This window comes from Staurois parvus, unplaced genomic scaffold (genome assembly GCF_062004578.1).
Source record: "Staurois parvus isolate SC_StPar_1 unplaced genomic scaffold, SC_StPar_1.0 ptg000522l, whole genome shotgun sequence".
Classification (NCBI taxonomy): Eukaryota; Metazoa; Chordata; class Amphibia; order Anura; family Ranidae; genus Staurois; species Staurois parvus.
This window is the reverse complement of record NW_028318318.1, coordinates 1,685,482-1,707,948: the sequence shown is the minus strand read 5'-3', so window position 1 is coordinate 1,707,948 and position 22,467 is coordinate 1,685,482. Positions and strand designations below refer to the sequence as shown.

The 22,467-nt window shown below is 41.9% G+C and overlaps 1 protein-coding gene across 7 annotated transcripts in view; it reads left to right on the top strand.

Moving 5' to 3' along the window:
- Window positions 1-22,057, top strand: part of HIBCH (3-hydroxyisobutyryl-CoA hydrolase) — a 638,488-nt gene extending 616,431 nt beyond the window's left edge. For all 7 annotated transcript variants that reach the window (XM_089690215.1, XM_089690218.1, XM_089690217.1 and 4 more), the window contains one exon: window positions 21,892-22,057. In XM_089690215.1, coding sequence (XP_089546341.1) covers window positions 21,892-22,007 — 116 coding nt within the window. In that variant the 3' untranslated portion in view covers window positions 22,008-22,057. The remainder of the gene's footprint in view (window positions 1-21,891) is intronic.
- The last annotated feature ends 410 nt before the right edge of the window (window positions 22,058-22,467 follow it).

Here is a 22,467-nt window from a genome sequence, read left to right as displayed (position 1 = left end):
GCCTAGGTGCTTGATTTTATACACCTGTGGCAATGGAGGTGATTAGAACACCTGAATCCAATGATTTGGAGGGGTATGTCAATACTTTTGGCAATATAGGGTATGTATCCTTATCCAAAATACCCTGTTGTAATGCTTCCAACAAAAACGTTGAAAAATCTTTCTGAAATTTCTCCAAGACCTCAGATACCTGTCTGTACCAGGCTTCATTTTCCAGGATCTTTTGGCACATTTCAGTGTATTGGGATACATCCATCAAAACAATATTTCCCCTTTGTCAGAGGGTTTAATAATAATCCCTTTATCGGTACATAGATCCCTAAGAGCCTGAACTTGTGAGGTTACTTATATTAGAATTGTGTACCTGCAAATTTTCAATCTCCTTTACAACTTGTGTTACAAAAGCCTGGATATTTATTTCTTTCTCATAGGCCGAGGAGTTCTAGGACCTTCTAGATCCACTAAATTTGGGCCAGTGGATGCTCCTTCTTGTGTATTGCCCCCAATGGGAGCAAATTTCTCATTTTCGTCTAAAAGTTCCATCAAATCCCTTAGTGCACGAAAATCCTTTACGGAAAAACTTCCATTGGTCCATTATCATCTTATCACTCTTTTTCTTGTTTCTATCCTTATCGAATAGAAACTTATACGTAAGTTTGTGAGCAAAGAGATTTAGATATTTCACAACTTGAAACAATCTATTTCTTGTACGGGGCAAAACGTTAAGCCAAGACTGAGGACTTCCATTTCTGCCTGCGTTAGAACATGTGATCAGAGGTTTAAAATGTTCAAGTTTGCATTGTCTGTATTGTTCTTGTGTTGTCTACTGTCTGCTTAGGTCGGATCATGTACTGGTTGATGTTGTTTCCCGCTTTTTTTCTTTGGAGCTGCCCCTTCAGGGCCTAAAAAAATGATTGTGAAGAGCTGTCCTGGACAGATATACAGTAGCAGTGAAGCACAGTGAGCTGTTTCCAAGAGAAAACAATTGGGAAATAAGGAAGTCTTAATGTACACAGGCACGCTACCCTGCAAGAAAAGCAAAAGATACTATTACAAATGTTTTTATTTATTACAGGTACTTATATAGCACTGTCAATTTTGCACAGCACTTTACATATACAGTATATTGTACATTCACATCAGTCCCTTACCCTCAAGGAGCATACAGTCTAAGGTCCCTAACTCCCATTCATACATACACATACTAGGATCAATTTAGACAGGAGCCAAATAACCTACTAGAATGTCTTTGGAATGTGGCAGGAAATCCACACAGGCACAGGGAGAACATGCAAACTCCGTGCAAATAGTGCTGTGGTTGGTATTTGAACCAACGACCCTAGTGTTGCCAGGCGGAAATGCTAACCACTTAGCCACAGTGCTACCCCAAATGACAGTCTATCAAGTCTCCACAGTTGTTCTAAAATATATATTGCCTAATTCAAAATCTGATGATGTACACTGACATGTTAGAAAATATTTATTTCAGCAACAAATCCACCACTCTATGTCTATTTACCAAAGGAGTAGAGCATGTTGCAAAGTGGATTTTCAGTTAGTTAAGTTATAGAGGTGAAGTTGCAAGGACTTCAATAATCCAGTCATACGCCAGCAAAAATTCATTTTTCTTTTGTTTTTCCTGAATAGATACTTTTTGAGTAATGAAATTCCACTTTATTCACAAAACTAAGTAAAAATTTACTCTGCAGTATGAACATGCTGTACTCCTTTACTAAATCAACCCCAAAGTCTGCTTATTTCCATTTCATATACAGGCCCCCGACCATTACAACCTTGGCAGACTGACAACACCAGAAATCTTAAACAACATAGTCGTGCGCTAGAGCAGTTGTGGCGTAAAACCAAATCTCACCAAGCTTTCACCCTGTATAAATCTGCTTTCTTAACATACAGTTCCTCCCTCCATGCTGCCAAACAAGCCTACTTTGTCACTCTCATCAATAGCTTGTCATCCAGTCCTCGTCGTCTCTTCTCCACTTTTAACTCTCTACTTCTCCACCTCCACCTTCACCCTCACCCAGTACCTCACTCACTGCTTATGAGCTTGAAAATCATTTCAAAAACGAGATTGATGCAATTCGTAGGGGCATCTCCACTGCACAGACATCCATCCTGCTTAGCATACCTTATACTAAACCTCCCTCAACACTTTCCTCTTTTGACCTTGCTACTACTGAAGAGGTCACTAAGGTTTTCCCCTCCCCTCTAAAGCATGCACACATCACTCCCATACTTTAAAAGCCCTTTCTGGACCCCACCAACCTGAACAACTTAAGACCCATCTCCCTGCTCCCGTTTACCTCTAAACTCTTAGAACGCTTAGTCTACGATCGAATGAGCTCCTACCTCACTGACAACAACCTTCTTGACCCTTTACAGTCTGGCTTTCGCTCACTACACTCCATTGAAACTGCCCTACTAAAACTCACTAATGATCTACTAACTGCTAAAACCAATGGCCACTACTCCATACTCTTACTACTTGACCTCTCCGCGGCTTTTGATACTGTTGACCATCCCCTCCTCCTCAAAAAACTCCACTCTCTTGGCCTCCGAGACTCTGCTCTCTCCTGGTTCTCCTCCTACTTATTGCAGCACTCCTTCAGTGTTACTTATAACTCTGGCTCCTCCTCTCTACTCCCTCTTTCTGTAGGGGTCCCTCAAGGTTCTGTTCTTGGACCCCTACTCTTCTCCATCTACACCTCCTCCCTTGGTCACTTGATAAACTCCCATGGCTTTAAGTACCATCTCTATGCTGATGACACACACATCTATCTTTCTACTCCTCACCTCACCCCTTCAGTCTCCTCTCGCATTGCTAACCTACTAAGCGACATATCAGCATGGATGTCACTCCACTTCCTCAAACTCAATCTTTACAAAACTGAGCTCTTAGTATTCCCTCCAGCCTGTGCCCCCTCCCCTGACCTCTCCATCAAGATCAATAACACAACCATGAGTTCCTCCCCATGCCAGGATGCTAGGTGTAATCCTAGACTCCCATCTGTCCTTTCAGCCCCAAATCCAATCACTGTCCAAATCTTGTAGACTTCACCTCTGCAACATCTCCAAGATACACCCGTTCTTAACCTTGGAAACTACTAAGCAACATATTCATTCCCTTGTTATCTCTCACTTTGACTATTGTAACTCCCTCCTCATTGGCCTACCTCATCGCAGGCTATTTCAGTCTATCATGAATGCTGCTGCCAGACTCATCCACTTTACTAACCGTTCTGTATCTGCCACCCCTCTCTGCCAATCCCTCCACTGGCTTCCCATTGCCCAACGGATAAAATTCAAAACATTAACAATAACATAAATAGCCATTTCTAACAAATTACATCACCAATCTTGTCTCCAAATATCACCCAAACCGTACTTTCCGCTCCTCGCACGACCTCCTGCTTTCTAGCTCCCTTGTCTCCTCCCCTCATGTCCGTCTCCAGGACTTCTCCAGAGCTTCCCCCATCCTCTGGAACTCTCTACCCTAATTTATCAGACTATCGCCTACTCTGCTCACTTTTAGGCGATCTCTGAAAAACTATCTCTTCGGGTTAGCCTAGCCTGCTAATAATGGAATCTTCTATTCCTTATCAGTCCATCCCCCACAGTTACTATCTTTTGTACCACTAGCCACTCCCTCTTTGATTGTAAGCTCCAAGGAGCAGGGCCTTCTTAACCCTCTTGTATTGAACTGTATTGTTACGGTATTGTCTCCCGTTATATTGTAAAGTGCTGAGCAAACTGTTGGTGCTATATAAATCCTGTATAATAATAATAATAATATACTGTTATGTGATCGAAAAAATGTTAAATCCACACTGAATCCATCGCATAAATATCCTAAAATAAACGAATCACCTCTTGATCACAAAATGATGATGTTCTGTTCCCATTTCACAGATTCTTTGAAGAAAAGAATATACAGTCAGGTCCATAAATATTGGGACATCGACACAATTCTAACATTTTTGGCTCTATACACCACCACAATGGATTTTAAATGAAACGAACAAGATGTGCTTTAACTGCAGACTGTCAGCTTTAATTTGAGGGTATTTACATCCAATTCAGGTGAACGGTGTAGGAATTACAACAGTTTGCATATGTGCCTCCCACTTGTTAAGGGACCAAAAGTAATGGTCCCTTCTTCTTCTTCTTGTTCTTGGGTCATTTTCGCTTCAGTTTTGTCTTCAGCAAGTGAAATGCATGCTCAATCGGATTCAGGTCAGGTGATTGACTTGGCCATTGCATAACATTCCACTTCTTTCCCTTAAAAAACTCTTTGGTTGCTTTTGCAGTATGCTTTGGGTCATTGTCCATTTGCACTGTGAAGCGGCGTCCAATGAGTTCTGAAGCATTTGGCTGAATATGAGCAGAAATATTGCCCGAAACACTTCAGAATTCATCCTGCTGCTTTTGTGAGCAGTCACATCATCAATAAATACAAGAGAACCAGTTCCATTGGCAGCCATACATGGCCATGACACTACCACCACCATGCTTCACTGATGAGGTGGTATGCTTAGGATCATGAGCAGTTCCTTTCCTTCTCCATACTCTTCTCTTCCAATCACTCTGGTACAAGTTGATCTTGGTCTCATCTGTCCATAGGATGTTGTTCCAGAACTGTGAAGGCTTTTTTAGATGTCGTTTGGCATACTCTAATCTGGCCTTCCTGTTTTTGAGGCTCACCAATGGTTTACATCTTGTGGTGAACCCTCTGTATTCACTCTGCTGAAGTCTTTTCTTGATTGTTGACTTTGACACACGTACACCTACCTCCTGGAGAGTGTTCTTGATCTGGCCAACTGTTGTGAAGGGTGTTTTCTTCACCAGGGAAAGAATTCTTCGGTCATCCTCCACAGTTGTTTTCCGTGGTCTTCCGGGTCTTTTGGTGTTGCTGAGCCCACCGGTGCGTTCCTTCTTTTTAAGAATGTTCCAAACAGTTGTTTTGGCCACGCCTAATGTTTTTGCTATCTCTCTGATGGGTTTGTTTTGTTTTTTCAGCCTAATGATGGCTTGCTTCACTGATAGTGACAGCTCTTTGAATCTCATCTTGAGAGTTGAGAGCAACAGATTCCAAATGCAAATAGCACACTTGAAATGAACTCTGGACCTATTATCTGCTCATTGTAATTGGGATAATGAGGGAATAACATACACCTGGCCATGGAACAGCTGAGAAGCCAATTGTCCCATTACTTTTGGTCCCTTAACAAGTGGGAGGCACATATGCAAACTGTTGTAATTCCTACACCGTTCACCTGATTTGGATGTAAATACCCTCACATTAAAGCTGACAGTCTGCAGTTAAAGCACATCTTGTTTGTTTTATTTCAAATCCATTGTGGTGGTGTATAGAGCCAAAAATGTTAGAATTGTGTCGATGTCCCAATATTTATGGACCTGACTGTATAAGACATATCATAGAATACAGGTGTGCTCAAAAGCTTGTATACCCTAGCAGAAATCGTAAACAACTTTGGCATTGATATTGAAAATATGACTGATCATGCCAAAAAACTGCCTTTTATTTAATGATAGATTTCATATGAAGCCATTTATTATTACATAGTTGTTTGGCTCCTTTTTAAAACATAATAACAGAAATCACCTAAATGGCCCTGATCAAAAGTTTACATACCCTGGAGTGACTGGCCTTGGTACAGATACTCACAATGATTGGCCTTGGTACAATTTTTTAAAATTACAATTAGTGTCTGTGTATAAATAGTCAATGAGTTTGTTAGCTCTCACGTGGATGCATTGAGCAGGCTACACACTGAGCCATGGGTAGCAGAAAAGAACTGTCAAAAGACCTGCGTAAAAAGGTAATGGAACTTTATAAAGATGGAAAAAGAATATAAAAGATATCCAAAGTCTTGAATATGCCAATCAGTACTGTTCAATCAGTTATTAAGAAGTGGAAAATTCAGGGATCTCTTGATACCAAGCCAAGGTCAGGTAGACCTAAAAAGATTGCAGACACAACTGCCAGAAGAATTGTTTGAGATTCAAAGAAAACCCTACAGGTAACCTCAGGAGAAATACAGGCTGCTCTGGAAAAAGATGGTGTGATTGTTTTTAAGGAGCACAATATGACACTACTTGAACAAAAATGAGCTGCATGGTCGAGTTGCCAGAAGCCTTTACTGCACAAATGCCACAAAAAGCCAATATACAGTATGCTCAACAAGAACCTTGACATGCCTCACCAGGCTTTTTTGTGGCATTGGCACAATAGAAATTTGTTTCTGGCTACTCAACCATGCAGCTCATTTTTGTTCAAGTGTTATCGTATTGTGCTCCTTAAATACCAACCACACCATCTTTTTCCAGAGCAGCCTGCATTTCTCCTGAGCTTAGCTGTGGGTTTTTCTTTGTAACCGTAACAAGTCTTCTGGCAGTTACAATCTTTCTTGGTCTACCTTGTCTTGGTATCAAGAGATCCCTGAATTTTCAATCTCTTAATAGTTGATTGAACAGTATTCAGGGCTTTTGATATCTTTTTTTATATCCTTTACCATCTTTATAAAGTTTCATTACCTTGTTATGCAGGTCTTTTGACAATTCTTTTCTGCTCTCAATTGCTCAGTATCTAGCCTGCTCAGTGCATCCACGTGAGAGCTAACATTCTAACAAACTCATTGACAATTTATACACAGACACTAATTGCAAACTGAAAAGCCACAGATATGGGAAATTAATCCCGAATGCCATTTCAACCTGTGTGTATCCTTGTGTGTCTGTACAAAAGCCAAATATTCCAGGGTATGTACACTTTTGATCAGGGCCATTTGGGTGATTTCTGTTATCATTATGATTTAAAAAAGAACTACATGGCTTCATATGATCACTATCCTTAAATAAAAGACATTTTGGCATGATTAGTCATATTTTCAATATCAATGCCAAAATGTCACCATTTCTGACAGGGTATTCAAACTTTTGAGAACAACTGTATATATGATTGCCTTACTACATAAGAAGGTTTTTGTCTGGAATTGGGGATTCAATTAGAATCCAGGCAGATCTTAACACACCAGTGAATGCAGTTATGTATTTATTTAAAAAAATAAAGAATTCAGAAACTGTAGTGATTTATTAAAGCAACAGCAGACCAAATTTGGAGCAACTGTTCATGGTAACCAATCAGCTTTTGCTGACAAGGAATACAGTTCAGTCACAGGCGAGGGGACAGGAAGATGACCTAGCTGTGTTACTTACCTGCAACAGAGAAGATTCAAGTCACCAGCTGGCCATGTAAGTCTCAGGACTTTTTTGGCAAGCAAATCAGCTTCCATGTATGGATCTGAACCATATGTTTAATTGTTTGGAGTTCAATGTTAAAGTTTCCTAAACTAAAACGAAGGCTTCATTCCAGCGTATTGACCTATCTAGCTCAATATACCTTCTGATCTCAGGAATGAAGCATTCACTTCACTTTATGTTGTGCCATTTTAAACTAAACATGAACTTCAGTGTCTGTAGGCACTAACATTTCAGTTTGGTACTTTTCTGTTGCTCACCTTAGTGTATTATAATGTCTGACAACCCAAGCATAGGCTCAACATTGCATTACATCGGGCACCACACTGTACATCCTCTTGTTCATAGATAAACTGTTGAAGCAGGAGTTTCCCCCACACTTAAATTAAATATCTCCAGAAGCAAGGATTAGCTTGTGCAAGAAATAAACAGAATAATCATGAAAAATACCATCTGTACAAATATAAATCTTACTATTCAAACACAGCTTGAGATGACATCTAGTTTTATGATCTCACATAATATGAGCAGGAAGCCTGATAATACTAGCAGCTGGTGATCAATACAGGTATAATGCTTCTTTCTCCCCAGCAAAACTAGGATTAACTGGAAACAGTGGGATGAGGCTGGCTGCATTGTAATCCACAGCAAACAATTAATACATTTTATCTTTCTTCATATTTTATTATTTTTGTGTCACTTTATACACAAGGTAAATTGAAGGTGGTCATCCCATAACAAATTCAATTTCCTTTCTGAGTCATAACATGTAGAAGACCTATTCTTACTACTTTACTAACTACTAATAATTACACTTCCATGTTCTGTGTACAGCTCCAGACAACTAAAACTGCTTAAGGTCTAGGGGAACAATAAAAGAATATTTACTTAATCTTCTGCTACTCCTCTGTAGCTAGACTGGTCCCTGCACAGTCTCCCCCCTGCCAGGTGCCAGCAGTCTGGGATCCTGATGTCCTCAAGACCAAAGCAGGATCCATAACCCTGCAGTGGATGTGTTAATGTCAAGAGACAGTCAACTGCCCAGAGCGTGGGGAAGCGACATCTGTTGGGAGGGGAGGATGAGGTGAATAAAACAGGCAATTAACTGTTGCAGTGTGGGAGCAGACAAATTTTTATGCCCCATTCATATTTGGCAATCGCAATTCTGCCTGTGATGCATTGTGCGTTTGGGTGCAACTCATTCTAAATGGCACCCCAAACGCGATGCAGTTTTGCTGCGCTTGTGACAGAATTGCGCAGCAACCTGCTTACATTTGTGGTGCCGCTCTAAGCCAAAAAGGAAGATGTATATTGTCTTGCTGGTGCTCACCTTCCAGTATTGTATTGTATACTTCAAAATATCACTGATCTCCCAGTCCTGTCTGTGTTGTTAACATGTGTGAGATGGCCTCAGCCTTACACCACTCCACAGTCCATGCCATCTGACATGTTTTGCCCCACCCACTGGAGTTTGGTCATAGAGGTCTATGACCAAGTCCCAGTGGGTGGTGGGAAACATGTCAGAGGGCATGGATTGTGGAGTGGTGTAAGGCTGAGGCCATCTCACACATGTTCACAACACAGACAGGACTGGGAGAATGTCAATTTTTCTAAGAATTGCACAGCAAACTGCACCTTTAAACATCACATGAAACTTGTCGCCCAAAAAGGAGCCAGAGCTTCTTTTGGGCAGCAAACATGAATAGGGCATCCCAATAACCACTTGCCTACCGGGCACTTTTACCCCCTTCCTGCCAATGCCAATTTTCAGCTTTCAGCTCTCATACTTTGAATGACAATTGCGTGGTCATGCATCACTATCCAAACAAAATTTTTATAAATTTTGTGAGACAAATAGAGCTTTCTTTTGGTGGTATTTGATCACCACTGGGTTTTTATTTTTTGCTAAACAAACTAAAAAAAGACCAAAAATTTTGAGAAAAAAAAGTTTTTCTTAGTTTCTGTTATAAAGTTTTTTAAATAAGTAATTTTCTCCTTCACTGATGGACACTGCTAGTCAGCACTGATGAGGCTGCACTAATAGGTGTCACTGATGGGCACTGCTAGTCAGCACTGATGGGCACCGTTAGGCGGCACTGATGGGTAGCACTGATTAACTGATGGGTACTAATTGTCAGCACTGGTTGCCAGCACTGATGGGCACTATTGGCCACACTGATGGGGCTACACCTACACCACCTCCTCCTCCCATGCCCGCCTCCAGGACTTCTCCAGGGTGTCACCCATCCTCTGGAACTCCCTGCCCCAACCCATCAGATTATCACCTACTCTCCTCTCCTTTAGGCGCACCCTGAAAACCCATCTCTTCAGGGAAGCCTACCCATCCTCCTGCTAACTTGACCGACCTCCTCCACTCTTCCTACCACTCCATCCCCCACAGCTATCTCCTCCTGTGCCACCATCCCCTCCCTCCTAGATTGTAAGCTTGAAAGAGCAGGGCCCTCAATCCCCTCATGTTTTGCATTATATTGGTATTGTTCTGTCACATGTTCTGTCCCCCTTTTGTAATGTACAGTGCTGAGCAAACTATTGGCACTTTATAAATACTGTATAATAATAATAATACACTGATCATCAGGGCACTGATGATCAGTGTAAATGCCCCAATGCAAAATACCGCTTACCAGCTCTCCTCACACGCTGTCATTGTGAGGAGAGGACTGCCGATAACCGGCATTTCCTATTTACCTGGTGATCAGCTGTGATTGGACACAGCTGGTCACATGGTAAAAGTGGCTGTGATTGGCCCAATCCGTAGCCATGTGATTAGCTGTGTCCAAAGGACACAGCAATCACAGATCGCGTGCAGTGTGTGCCCCAGGGGTTGTGCGGGAGGCGCTGTTCTGGCAGGACGTCCATGAATGCCCTCCCAGAACTAGCCAATCGTTCTGTAGCCATAGCGTGGTCGGGAACTGGTTAAAATGAAAGGGCTGCCCTATGCGCAACATGCAGATTCTTATGAAAAACGCCCATAAAAAATTGCGAATGGGAGTTTCCGTCATCTGAAGTGCGGGTGGGGCCTAAGGTTAGTAAAATTTTTTGCAAGTACAGAAAAATACTGTTGATCTTGCCAGAAAAGCAGTGTCCTCGTCATGCTGTAAGCTGAAAAGACAGCAAAAACAGTTGTATCTTTCACTCTTTCCCAAGGTGCTAATAAAACAAAGGCTGCTAGAGAACAGTGCAAATGAATTTCAAGTGTTAATTTTTTATCACCATATTATAGCTCCACTTCATTACAAAATTGGCAGATGAAAAATAGAGGGAAGGGAATTCCTCTTACTTCCTCTTTTGGCTACTGGACAGGAATTGACCAGAAATAAACTCAATGGGAAGCAGAAAGCAGAAAAACTGCTGGGAGTTATAACCCTTCCTTTCTCTATCCAAAATGAAAAAAATGCCTTTAGTTCTACTTTAAGGCCCCATGCACACTAGAGGTTTTTTAAGCTCCTAGAAGCTAAATAGTCTTATCCTATGTGTCCATGAACACTATTTTAGGCTAGTAGCGTTTTTCAAGCTTCAGCTTTTAGGAGCAGGAAAAAAATGTTTTTTGTTGAGTTTTTGGGAGCATTTTTGAGGCAGAAAAAAAACATTGAACGCTACTAAACGCTTCCTAAAACACTCGTAACAGCTTTTTTCCGGCTTTCTTTTTCTTACATGCACTGTAACAGTATGTCTTTGGCCTATTTTAATATAGAAACATAAAATAGTGATGACAGAAAGACCAAGCAGTCCATCAAGTCTACCACTGTTCAAATATTTGTGTTTTTTGTTCATTGTTTTAACCTTTTTGTCCTGATCTGTGTTTGTTCTAAGCATGTTCAACCTCCTCCCGCCTGCCATATAGTACAATGACGGGGCGCAAGGCGGTTCTCTCGTTCTGGGAGGACATCATATGACGTCCTCCCATTCTAACTGCGTATCGGCTCCGGGAGCTTGCAGCGCGGCGATCGGCAGTGCGCTGTGTCCCTCGGACACAGCGGATCACTGATCAACGGAAAGAGCCGAAGATGTTGGCTCGGTCATGTGATCACCTGTGTCCAATCACAGCTGATCACATGTAAACAGGGAAATGCCGGTTATCGGCATTTCTCTCCTCACGAGCTGTCACGCTGACAGCTCATGAGGAGAGGAGAGCCGGTAATCAGCATTCCTCGGAGGGGACATGTACACAGATCATCAGGGCACTGATGATCAGTGTGCTCTGATGATCTGTGTAGCCCCAGCAGTGCCACCTGTCAGTGTCCATCAGTGCCAGCTGTCAGTGCTCATCCATGCCACCTGCCAGTGCCCATCAGTGCCACATTTCAATGCCCATCAGTGCCACATATCAGTCCCCTTCTGAGCTGCCTTTCAGTTTCACCCATCAGTACCAATCAGTGCCACCTATCAGTGCCAGTCAGTGCTGCCTATCAGTGGGCATCAGTGCCACCTATCAGTGTGCATCAGTGCCGCCTATCATTGCCAGTCAGTGCCACCTAACAGTGCCAGTCAGTGCCACCTATCAGTGCCATATATGAGTGCTGCCTTTCAGTGCCCATCAGTGATGCCTGTCAATGCCCATCAGTGCCACCTACCAGTGCCTCCTCATCAGTGCCCATCAGTGCCACCTATCAGTGTCCATCAGTGCCCATCACTACAGCCTTATTAGCGCACATCAGAGAAAAATCACTTATTTACAAAATTTTATAACAAAAACTAAGAAAAAACGTTTTTGTTCCCAAAATTTTCAGTGGTTTTTGGTTTGTTTAAGAAAAAAATAAAAAACCCAGAGGTGATTAAATACCACCAAAATAAAGCTCTATCTGTCACAAAAAAATGATAAAAATTTCATATGGGTACAGTGTTGCTTTACCGCGCAATTGTCATTCAAAGTGTGACAGCGCTTTAAGCTGGAAATTGGCCTGGGAAGGAAGGGGGTATATGTGCCCTGTAGGCTAGTGGTTAAATTCATTTACTGTTGACTGACATATGGTGAAATGGCTGCTGGAATATAAATAAGGCACCTCCAAGTGCCTTTGTGTACTTATAGAGGTTTTACATTTGGCAGATTGGGACCAGAGCTTGTATAGCCCCACTCTGGCTGACCTTGTCTTTAATAAATGTGACAAATGAATGCTGAACTTACTAAGCATTAGTCTTCATGCACAATGGACATTTTTACAACTGTTGTTTTTGGCTTGTGACGTTTTTTTTTTCTACAGCTAGTAAATCCCCCAGCATGTTATCCTATGTGTCCATGCACAGATAGACTGTAATCAAAGTTTTTTGGCAGGGACGTTTTTTGGCTGGAAAAAAACCCCAGGACTGGGTTTTTTAGCTGTAAAAATGCTCTAATGCTGAAAAACGTGGCAAAATGTGGTAAAATGCCACAAACCGATGTTTTTGGTCTTTTTTTGGTAAAAAAAACCACTGGAAAATGCCGCTAAACGTGGCAAAACGCCGCTAAACACTAATGCAAAAACGCTAAAAAAGCTGAAAAACTCAAGTTTTTAACGTGACTTTAAACAGCTAATGTTGGCAGCATTATCAAAACACCCAGGACGAGGCGTGGCTTTAGCCCGGAGAAGATGACAGCTTAGTTCCCAGAGCTCCGACACATGGAGGTAGGAACGCGTGACCACAGCAGGGAGAGATACCGCTGACATGGGGAAAGCGGATAGGAGACCCACCCAGCATTCCGGATTTATTCCGGACCCAGACCCCAGAGCACATTGAGGCCTCCTCCCATGCTGCCTCCTCCCACTTGCTTCACAGAGCGTCCCGCTCGCGGAGCAGGAGTCCAGCCGCAGCACCCACAGCCTACCATTCTGCAGTCTCCCCTCTCACTATAGGGGATTTGAAAGCAGTAGCATCAGATATTAAAGAGACCCTCTCTGCAGCAATTGCAGAGTTACATATCGATATGCGGGCAGTGGCCCAAAGGCTAGAAGCAGTGGAGGATAAAGTTATCATGCAAGACCTTGCAATCCATGATATACACAAACTGGTAGATACTCACACTATGCACCTAAGAGAGCTTGATCGTCATATCGAGGACCTGGACAACAGGGGAAGACGACATAATCTAAGGGTACGTGGTGTCCCTGAAGCAATTGAATTGGACCAACTCACCCAAACGCTCTTAACCATTTTTAATGATCTTTTGGAAAGAACACAGGGGTCTCCTATTGAGATTGAACGCCTCCATAGGGCTCTACGTCCTAGAGGTAGGGACACTGATCCCCCGAGAGATATAATTTGCTGCTTAGTCGACTAACGACTCAAGGAAGAAATATTACGCAGAGCGCGAGATCGAAACTGCGTGATATATAACAGAACAGAAATCAAATTATTTCAAGATCTCTCCCATCTCACCCTACAACGCAGGAAGGATTTACGCCCTCTACTGGATCTACTACGTTCCAGGGGTATAGCATATCGCTGGAGATTCCCGTCTGGCCTTTCGGCAACGCACATGGGGTGAACAGCTATCCTGAGATTCCCGGAAGCTATTGCACCATTCTGCGAGGTCCTAGATATCCTAATAGTGGACCTGCCCAACTGGTCCGGTGAATCCCACCTCCCATCTCAGACGGATGAAGACCCAATGGAGGCCCAATCTGCTGGACACCTTGGAGGAGCAAGGCGACGCAGACCATCCCAACACACCTTGTCCTCTCCTGTACGACGAAAGCTCATCATTGGGGACAGTTTACCAGCTTCACCAGCTCATCGCAAGGCACGTCACGAATGACACTTCTCCTTTCCCCCTCCCCCACCCACCCGTGCATCACCCTTTCCCCATCCTATGGTTACTTCCACACCCGACCTAATATATCGTGTGATTCTCTCCTAAACCCTGGTTCCTTTTCACCGTCAATTGAAAACCTTCTATCTGCCCTTGGCTAAAATGCTAGGGTATGTGTATCACATTAGATTGTTCTAACTCTCATGTATACTATCTGTTCATTCTATGTTTATGCCGATTTCGAATGTATATACTCAGATTATAGTAGTTCTTGCTCTCTGCAGACTGCATGGTAACGGTGCTACCACGGTTCATAATCTTACTGGTTCTGGAGTTTTTTTGTCTGGACAGTAATGGCCTACTGGATTGTACTGGTAGCCTCGGTTGAGACCGGAGTTTCTCTTTTTTCAGGATCCAGAGATGCAGACTGCTCAGTTGCCTCGACATGGGATTACATCCCTGAATCTCAATGCATTTTGCAATTGATGTCTCTATACAGGGAATTTTATATGATTGAGATTTTGAGTCTGAACTACTACGGTTTATTAAGGCCTTCTCGCATTGCCCTTTAGGAACACATTTTATGGTCCATGAACAATCCCAGAATAAGCCTTCTCACTCTTATTCAATGTTTATATTGTGGTTCTGTGGTGCTGTTATTGTGTGACCATGCCATACCTTGATACACATCCTGCCCATAGTGTCTCTTCACAAGCTTCTTAACTACAGATGATCTCATAGGAACCTCCTTCCGAATACCATACTTATCTACACGTTCGTGATCATCCCCAGATTTATACACGAACATCTGAGATACCATATGCAATGCACTCATACACTTTTCCTCCTTCCCCCGCCATCCTCCGTACATTGTCTCCCTCCCCCCCATATTTTGGCTGCCTTCACATTCTTCCCAGTATATAGTGTGATAACCTTCGATACCCAGGTTCCAAGCCATCTTCAAACATAAACCTCCTAACTGCCCTTGGCCAAGATATTTCTAAGGCATAGGATTTCTTTAACTGTTATGCATACAACTGGTTCACTCTATGGTTATGCAAGTTTCTGATACGTGTACATAGATTATTATGGACCACGCTCTCAACAGGCCACAGAATCACGATGCCACTCAAGCGGTTTATCACAACCTCGCTAATTCTGAGGTTGGCTTGCACCCGTGGTAACGGCCTGCTGCACTGCGTGGAACGCCTCAGTTGGGGCCAATATTTCTCTTCTGTCAAGGATTCAGGGATGCAGTTTAACCAGATTGTTTGCCCTCGGCCTGCTTCCCTGAATCTTACTACGTTATGTAATTGATGTTTCCCTGCAAGGTTTCATATAAGATTGATATCTTAAGTCTGAACTGACACAGTATAAGGAGACCTTTTCGCATTGTCTTTTGTGATCGCACTTTATGGCTCATGGGCAACTACAGAACGGAACTTACTACTAGAGTATACTGTTTATCTTGTGATACTATAGTAATGTAAATGTATGACTATGCCACATCCTGCTACAAAGCCCCACCTTGATGCCCTCCCAAGACAGTTTTACATACAACTAGACACATAGGAAACGTCCTACAGAATACCATACCTTCATACTTATTAGTGAGCATCCCTAGATTTACACACGATTACTCACACTATTATACCCAACACACCTCTACATATAACATCTCCTACCCGTTCCCCCTTATTACAAAATGAATACCTCTCCCTACAAAAATTTGCTGACATCTACCTATCTCCGTGTGTCACTGCTACCTTCCATTGGACGCTATCTTATACACACTTTTCGGACTTAATATACCTAGTAGGTCCTAGACGGTCTTCCTGGGACTCTCCCGCGACCCCCCACAGCGGACGACACTGGGTCCGACTAAACATCTCCGATTTGAATTCCACATCCACCCACAATACATTAAGTACCTCACCAACACATACGATTCTCAATACAGGACGGCATAGCCGGACTACACTGTCTCCGGATTTTGTTTCGTAAGAGAAGTTTTAGGACCACATAACATCACATTTGTATGGTTTCTATTGTGGACGCCTAACACTTTTCACCTCTGCTATTTTCTGATTTCTTGACTCTTCCTCTTTATTTTGTTAACTCCTATTTCTACTTTTCATTTTCTCTGCACTCTGGGGGGGGGGGGGCTGTTTGGTGTTTTTGTTTTTTTTTCTTTTCTTTCCTCCCCCCCTCCCTTCTCCTCTCATTCACCCCCCCCCTTTTCTCACACCCATCTGCTGCACATTATAGACCTTGAGTAGTACTTTTTCTGCCATCCAAGACAATGTCTACTAAACCCACATCCGTACGAGCCCACCATACACTTTCTGTGGCATCTCTTAATGCAAGAGGTCTAAATATACCTGAGAAACGCTCACAATTCCTGACTTACATGAAAAGCTTGCGAGCAGACGTGCTCTTCATCCAAGAAGCTCACTTTCGTGCTGATCATATCCCTAAATTCTCCAATGCTAATTACCCGACAGTCTACCATTCAGTTAACCACTTCCTGTCCGGACACTTTTACCCTCTTCCTGTCCAGGGCAATTTTCAGCTTTCAGCGCTATCACACTTTGAATGACAATTGTGCGGTCATGCAACACTGTACCTATATGAATTTTTCTACCATTGTTTTGAGACAGATAAAGCTTTATTTTGGTGGTATTTATTCACCACTGGGATTTTTATTTTTTTTGCTATGTAAATGAAAAGTCCAAAAATTTTGAAAAAAAGTGTTTTTTTTATAAAATTTTGCAAATAAATCTTTCATCATAAATCTTGGCCAAAATGTATTTCGTTATATTTTTAGTAAAAAAAAAAAAGCCAAATTAGTTTATAACCAAAAATTATAATTTCTAAACTTTTTTTACATTTTTATTTAATTTTTTTATATTATTATTTATGTTTTTTTTTTTTTTTTTACATACTGTCACCCTACCATGGTGACACTGTACTACTTGTGGGGGGTGATAAAGATTTTTTTTTTTTTTTTTACAGTGATTGCTTTTACACCCAATAGGATGTAAAAGCAATCATTTCACTTTCTCTCTGTCTGCATTCTTTCAGCCATTGAGAAATACTGAGTGAGCTGTGATTGGTCACAGCTTGTCACATGGTACAAGGCTGTTGTGAATAGCCTTGTACCATGTGACCTCTGTGATCATTCACAGATTACACACGTAGTAAGCAATGATGTTACAACTGACATCTTGCTTACTACTTTGCATGTGATCACTGATTGGCCAATCAGTGATCACATGATCGGGACCTTGTACAGAGGTCCCGTCCGACGATCAGTGTTTCACTGTGTCCGGAGGACACAGCGGGCACCGGTTTGCGGTGCTGCGCGCTCCCAGGGAGCGCGCACAGCTAGAAATTGCAGGTGCCGTTTATGAACGGCAACCCGCCCCTGGAGTGCCACCGTCCTGCCGTTTATAAACAGCAGGTGGACGGCAAGTGGTTAACACAGAGGTGAAAGCAAAAGGTGTGTCCATTGTGATCTCCAAAACACTCCCGCTCACAATTACTGATTCTCTGGAGGATCCAGAGGGAAGGTTCCTCTTCCTTAAAGGCACCCTCTACAACAAACCGCTTACTTTAGCCAACATTTACAGCCCCAATACAAGTGAGCTTTTTCCGTAAAATTTCTAAAACACTTGCATCATTTCAATAAGGTATCCTGATTCTTGGGGGCGATTTTAATGTAGCACTGAATCCGCTGGAAGACACTTCGACAGGCTCTTCATCGAAACCCTTCCGAGCACTTAGATTAAAATTGAACTGAATTACCTTCTTCTCCATGACACATGGTGTACCCTACACCCCTCTGACAAAGACTACACTTTTTTCTCTGTACCTCACAAGCGTTATTCCAGAATCGACTATCTCTTTCTTTCACAAAAAGACTTACACACATTAAAGTCAGCCATGATGACCGTACATCTTCCCGATGCCCCACCCACGTCCAAAACATGGAGACTAGATCCCTTTCTCCTTACGGACTCATTCGTTACCCTCCAAATTCGTGAATCTCTGACCAATTATTTTAAGGAAAATACGTCCCCGGAAATGACACCTCTCATTCAATGGGAAGCACACAAATGTGTGATACGTGGGCTCCTTTTAATCACTGCTTCTCAAACGCATAGCTCAGGCATCTTTTACTTCTATACTTCATAAAGTACGTAAACTTCAATGCTCACATAAACGCTCCAAGGCTGTAAACTCTGCGACCGAACTTGACCAGGCACACAAACAACTTCGAGACATAGTGGAAAAGAAAACCAAGCGTAACTTTACTTTATCTCAGAAGCTCTTTTATGAACATGGAAATAAGAGCGGCAAATTTTTAGCCAAGGGCCTTGCAATCTAAAAAAAGTGTCTCGCACCATTCATCAACTCAGCTCCCAACAAGGTCACTTACTTAAAACTTCTGCGGATATCGCAGCCGAATTTGAGAAATATTATACTACCCTCTACAACCTACCCTTAGCCCCAAAACCGACAGGGGATATTAGACCATGTAAGGTCATTATCCAGACTTTTCTCTCCCAATATCTTCCTAAACCTATCTCCCAATCACAAGCAAGAGAACTAGATGGAGCTTTGACACTGACAGAACTACAACAGGCTATCGCACAATTAAAACCAGGTAACAGCCTAGGCCCAGACGGACTTATAACCACATATTACAAATCCTTCATAGACATCCTCGCACACCCATTCCTAAAGGATTTCATTTCACTAGATACCCCAGGGCTTCCTCCACGTCTCTTGAACTTTATCATATCTTTATATACAACACCAACTGCTAAAGTTAGTTTCAATGGCCTCCTTTCAGACACCTTCTTGATAAGCAATGGTTCCAGACAGGGATGTCCATTATCCCACCTTCTATTCATTCTTACTTTGGAACCTTTTTTGAACTGCATTAAACAGAATAACATCAATGGAATTTTAATCAAGGGCAAAATCCACAAAATAGCTGCCTTTGCCGACGACATCTTACTTTTCCTGACAGAACCACATATTACGCTACCTAACTTACTGCACAATTTCAAATTATTCCAGTATTTGGCCAATTTTAAAATTAACTTCAATGAATCCCAGGCCCTCAATGTTTCTCTAACCCAAGATATGATCAGACAGGCGAAAATGAACTTTCCTTTCGCATGGCAGTCCGTGGCCATTACATACTTAGGAATCCAATTACCGACTCACCTTTTAGAACTCTATGCCAAAAACTTTTCACCCATTTTACGTAGCAGCACCAAAGATTTACAGACATGGGACAAACTATTTTTCTCTTGGTTTGGCAGAGCAGCTATTCTTAAGATGAACGTGCTTCCCAGACTACTATACCTGATGCAAACAATGCCAATTAAACTGCCCAATTCCTTCTTTAAGTCCTATAAAACATTATGTACCTCGTTTCTGTGGTGTAATAAACACCCCAGAATCGGTTTTGAACAACTTACCATGCCTAAGACGGGCAGAGGTATTGGACTGCCTGATATCACCCACTACTATAGAGCCTGTCACATGGCAAGAATAGTAGGTTGGTCTACGAACTGCAACCGTAATGCTTGGGTTATTCTAGAAGCTGCATTTTCAGGGACCCCGCTTGCCACTTCCCCTTGGCTGAAAAAGTCCTACATCTCGTCTGAGTTCAGGGAACACCTTCTTATAGGCCCTACTCTATCGTGTTATCATCTGATAAGTCAGAAAACAGGTTTTTCTTCAACCCCTGGTCCACTCACTCCTTTCAAAATGAACCCAGACTTCCCCCCTGGAATGTCTCGTGCCTTTCTTGCCGGGTCTAACCCCCCAGACAATTTGACTCTGCATCAACTCTTCAAAGATGGGACATTCTTACTGAGAGACCACCTTTTGAACAAATGGCCATCCCTAACCCTGACGCCGTGGATATACAGACATCTCCACCACTTTATACATAGCTCCTCACATCTAAAAGATTATACTAGACCACTCACCCCATTTGAAAAACTTTGCTCAACAGACTCTCCCCAGAGACATGTTATATCTAAGCTCTCCATATGCCTCGAAAACACCATTGACCTTCCATCTAGGAAAGCTTGCAAGGCCTGGAGCTCTGACTTACAGCTTCAACTATCGCCAGAAGACTGGGATCACATTTACGAACATATACACAAAGGGTCCATATGTGTCTCCACACAAGAAAACAATTTTTAACTATATTCTAGATGGTACAGAGTTCTGTCCCTGCTTCACAAATTTGACCCTAACATCTCAGATTTGTGTTTGATGTCACCAGACGACAGGTACACTCTTGCATATCTAGTGGGACTGCCCATTGCTGCAGCCTTTCTGGGAGAAAATCCAACCCATAATCACGCAAGTAACTACGTGCTCTCTAGACCTCTCCCTCGCAAAATTCTTGCTCCACCATTCCACACTTTCATTTAGGACATACGGTAAATCACTCGCCATGCACATGGTAAACGCGGCAAAACAATGTATCCCAGTCCACTGCCGCTCAGCACATGTTCCCACTATTCGAGAATGGTTTGCTAGGATCAACAAAATTGAGGAAATGGAGAAATTGATTTCTGTAGCAAAAGACCATCCCGAGAGATTCAGGAAGACATGGGCTTGTTGGAGTCATTTCAAAACCAACACTACCTATCACCTATTATTGCATGAACAGCCTACACCCCCTGACTAAATAATTGGACACAATGTTATTTCAAAAGACACCCTATCCACCAGTGACGCATTTAATGCACATTTAGATGGATTGAGACTCAACATCATAACCTACCTTTCAGGTTCTTGACCCACATATTGCCCCATTAAATGCTCTTGCACATATTAAATCCTAAGCTATATAGTTATCTTTCTGGCTCGTATAAAACAATGTGATTTATTCTATCTGCAGCTACCTATTCTAACATCTCCTCTACTCCTTACCCATTCTCCCCCTCCCCCATCCCTCCCCCCCTTTTTATTCCCCCCTACTACCTCACTCTACATCTCTTCTTCTATCTATTCACCTCTCTGACTTCTCTTTATCTCACACCTTTTGTACGCTTTCATCATTCATATATCCCCAACAAAATATAGCATTTAATCTCTCATACAGGTGTGACTAATTTCACGTGGATCACACGCTTCCAAAATGGGCACACAAATCATAACACACACATCATCATGTGCTATTCTTTCCCAACACTTCACATTCCCTCAACATAAGGGCATACAAGTAGATAGGTCAGTAATTAATATACCTATAACGATTTATCTATTACACTTTTTGTATCTGCTGGTTTGCTATACACCTTTGATATAAAGATATATCTCACCTCGATTTGTACTACAATTCAAACCCATAGCCCGTCTGTGAAATGGGATGCTGCATATTGTGTCTATGTTCGGACTGTAATCCATATTTGTATGTACATTGATCTACCTTAACTTTCCCAATAAAATTATTTTTGAAAAAAAAAAGATCAAAACACCCAGTGTGCATGGAGCCTTACAGGACAGGGCAATAGTAGGTGTGACAGAATGTATCCTTAGTTCTAGTCGTAATTGGCATAATGCAATCTATCTGAAGGTGACAGCTTTTCAGTCTAGAATCCAGTTTATCATGTAGGAATAAGCCACAGGTTTGCTTTAAACTGAAAGTATTATCACCTACTATAATGTATTACAGACTTATTTTATTTGTGTAATGCAATATCACATATACTGTGCATGTCTCTAGCATTGTAATACAAGAGTCATTTTGATTAAATTGTAGAGGAATTATATGGTTGACTAATTATGTTTTATTTTGAACCTGACAGTTCTTATTGATAAAGACCAGAATCCAAAGTGGAAGCCAGAACGGTTGGAAGACGTGACAAATGAATATCTGGACAGCTGTTTTGCATCTCTTGGAAACAATGACCTAAAGCTGTAATTGAATCAGACAATACATTTCCACTGTTATAATAAAATATTTCAATAATAGCCTTATCTCCTTGATTTGCTGAACTGAAATCAGTGTGACAGAATTATTCTAATAACCATGGTTACTGGAAAAATACAGCTAGCTATTGATGTAGAGTACTGCTATGACCACAAATACAATAAAATGAACGTTTTCATCCTTTCTTCAAAATATTTTTTTTATAATACTGGTCATCTTATATTGCAAAATAGTTTTAGAAGGGGTTGGTTAAGGGGACACTGTCGTGGCAATAAAAAGAAAAACTATTGCATATATAAAGTGCAAGTACCTAGGGGACCCCAACCCCAATCCCACCATGATTACAAAATCCTGGCTGATAGGTACTGATAGGTAAGATTTGGCAGGTGCCTGCTGTTTATATCTGCAGCAGTTTTATCAGTTTCCTGACATACTATCTTTAATAAAGAAT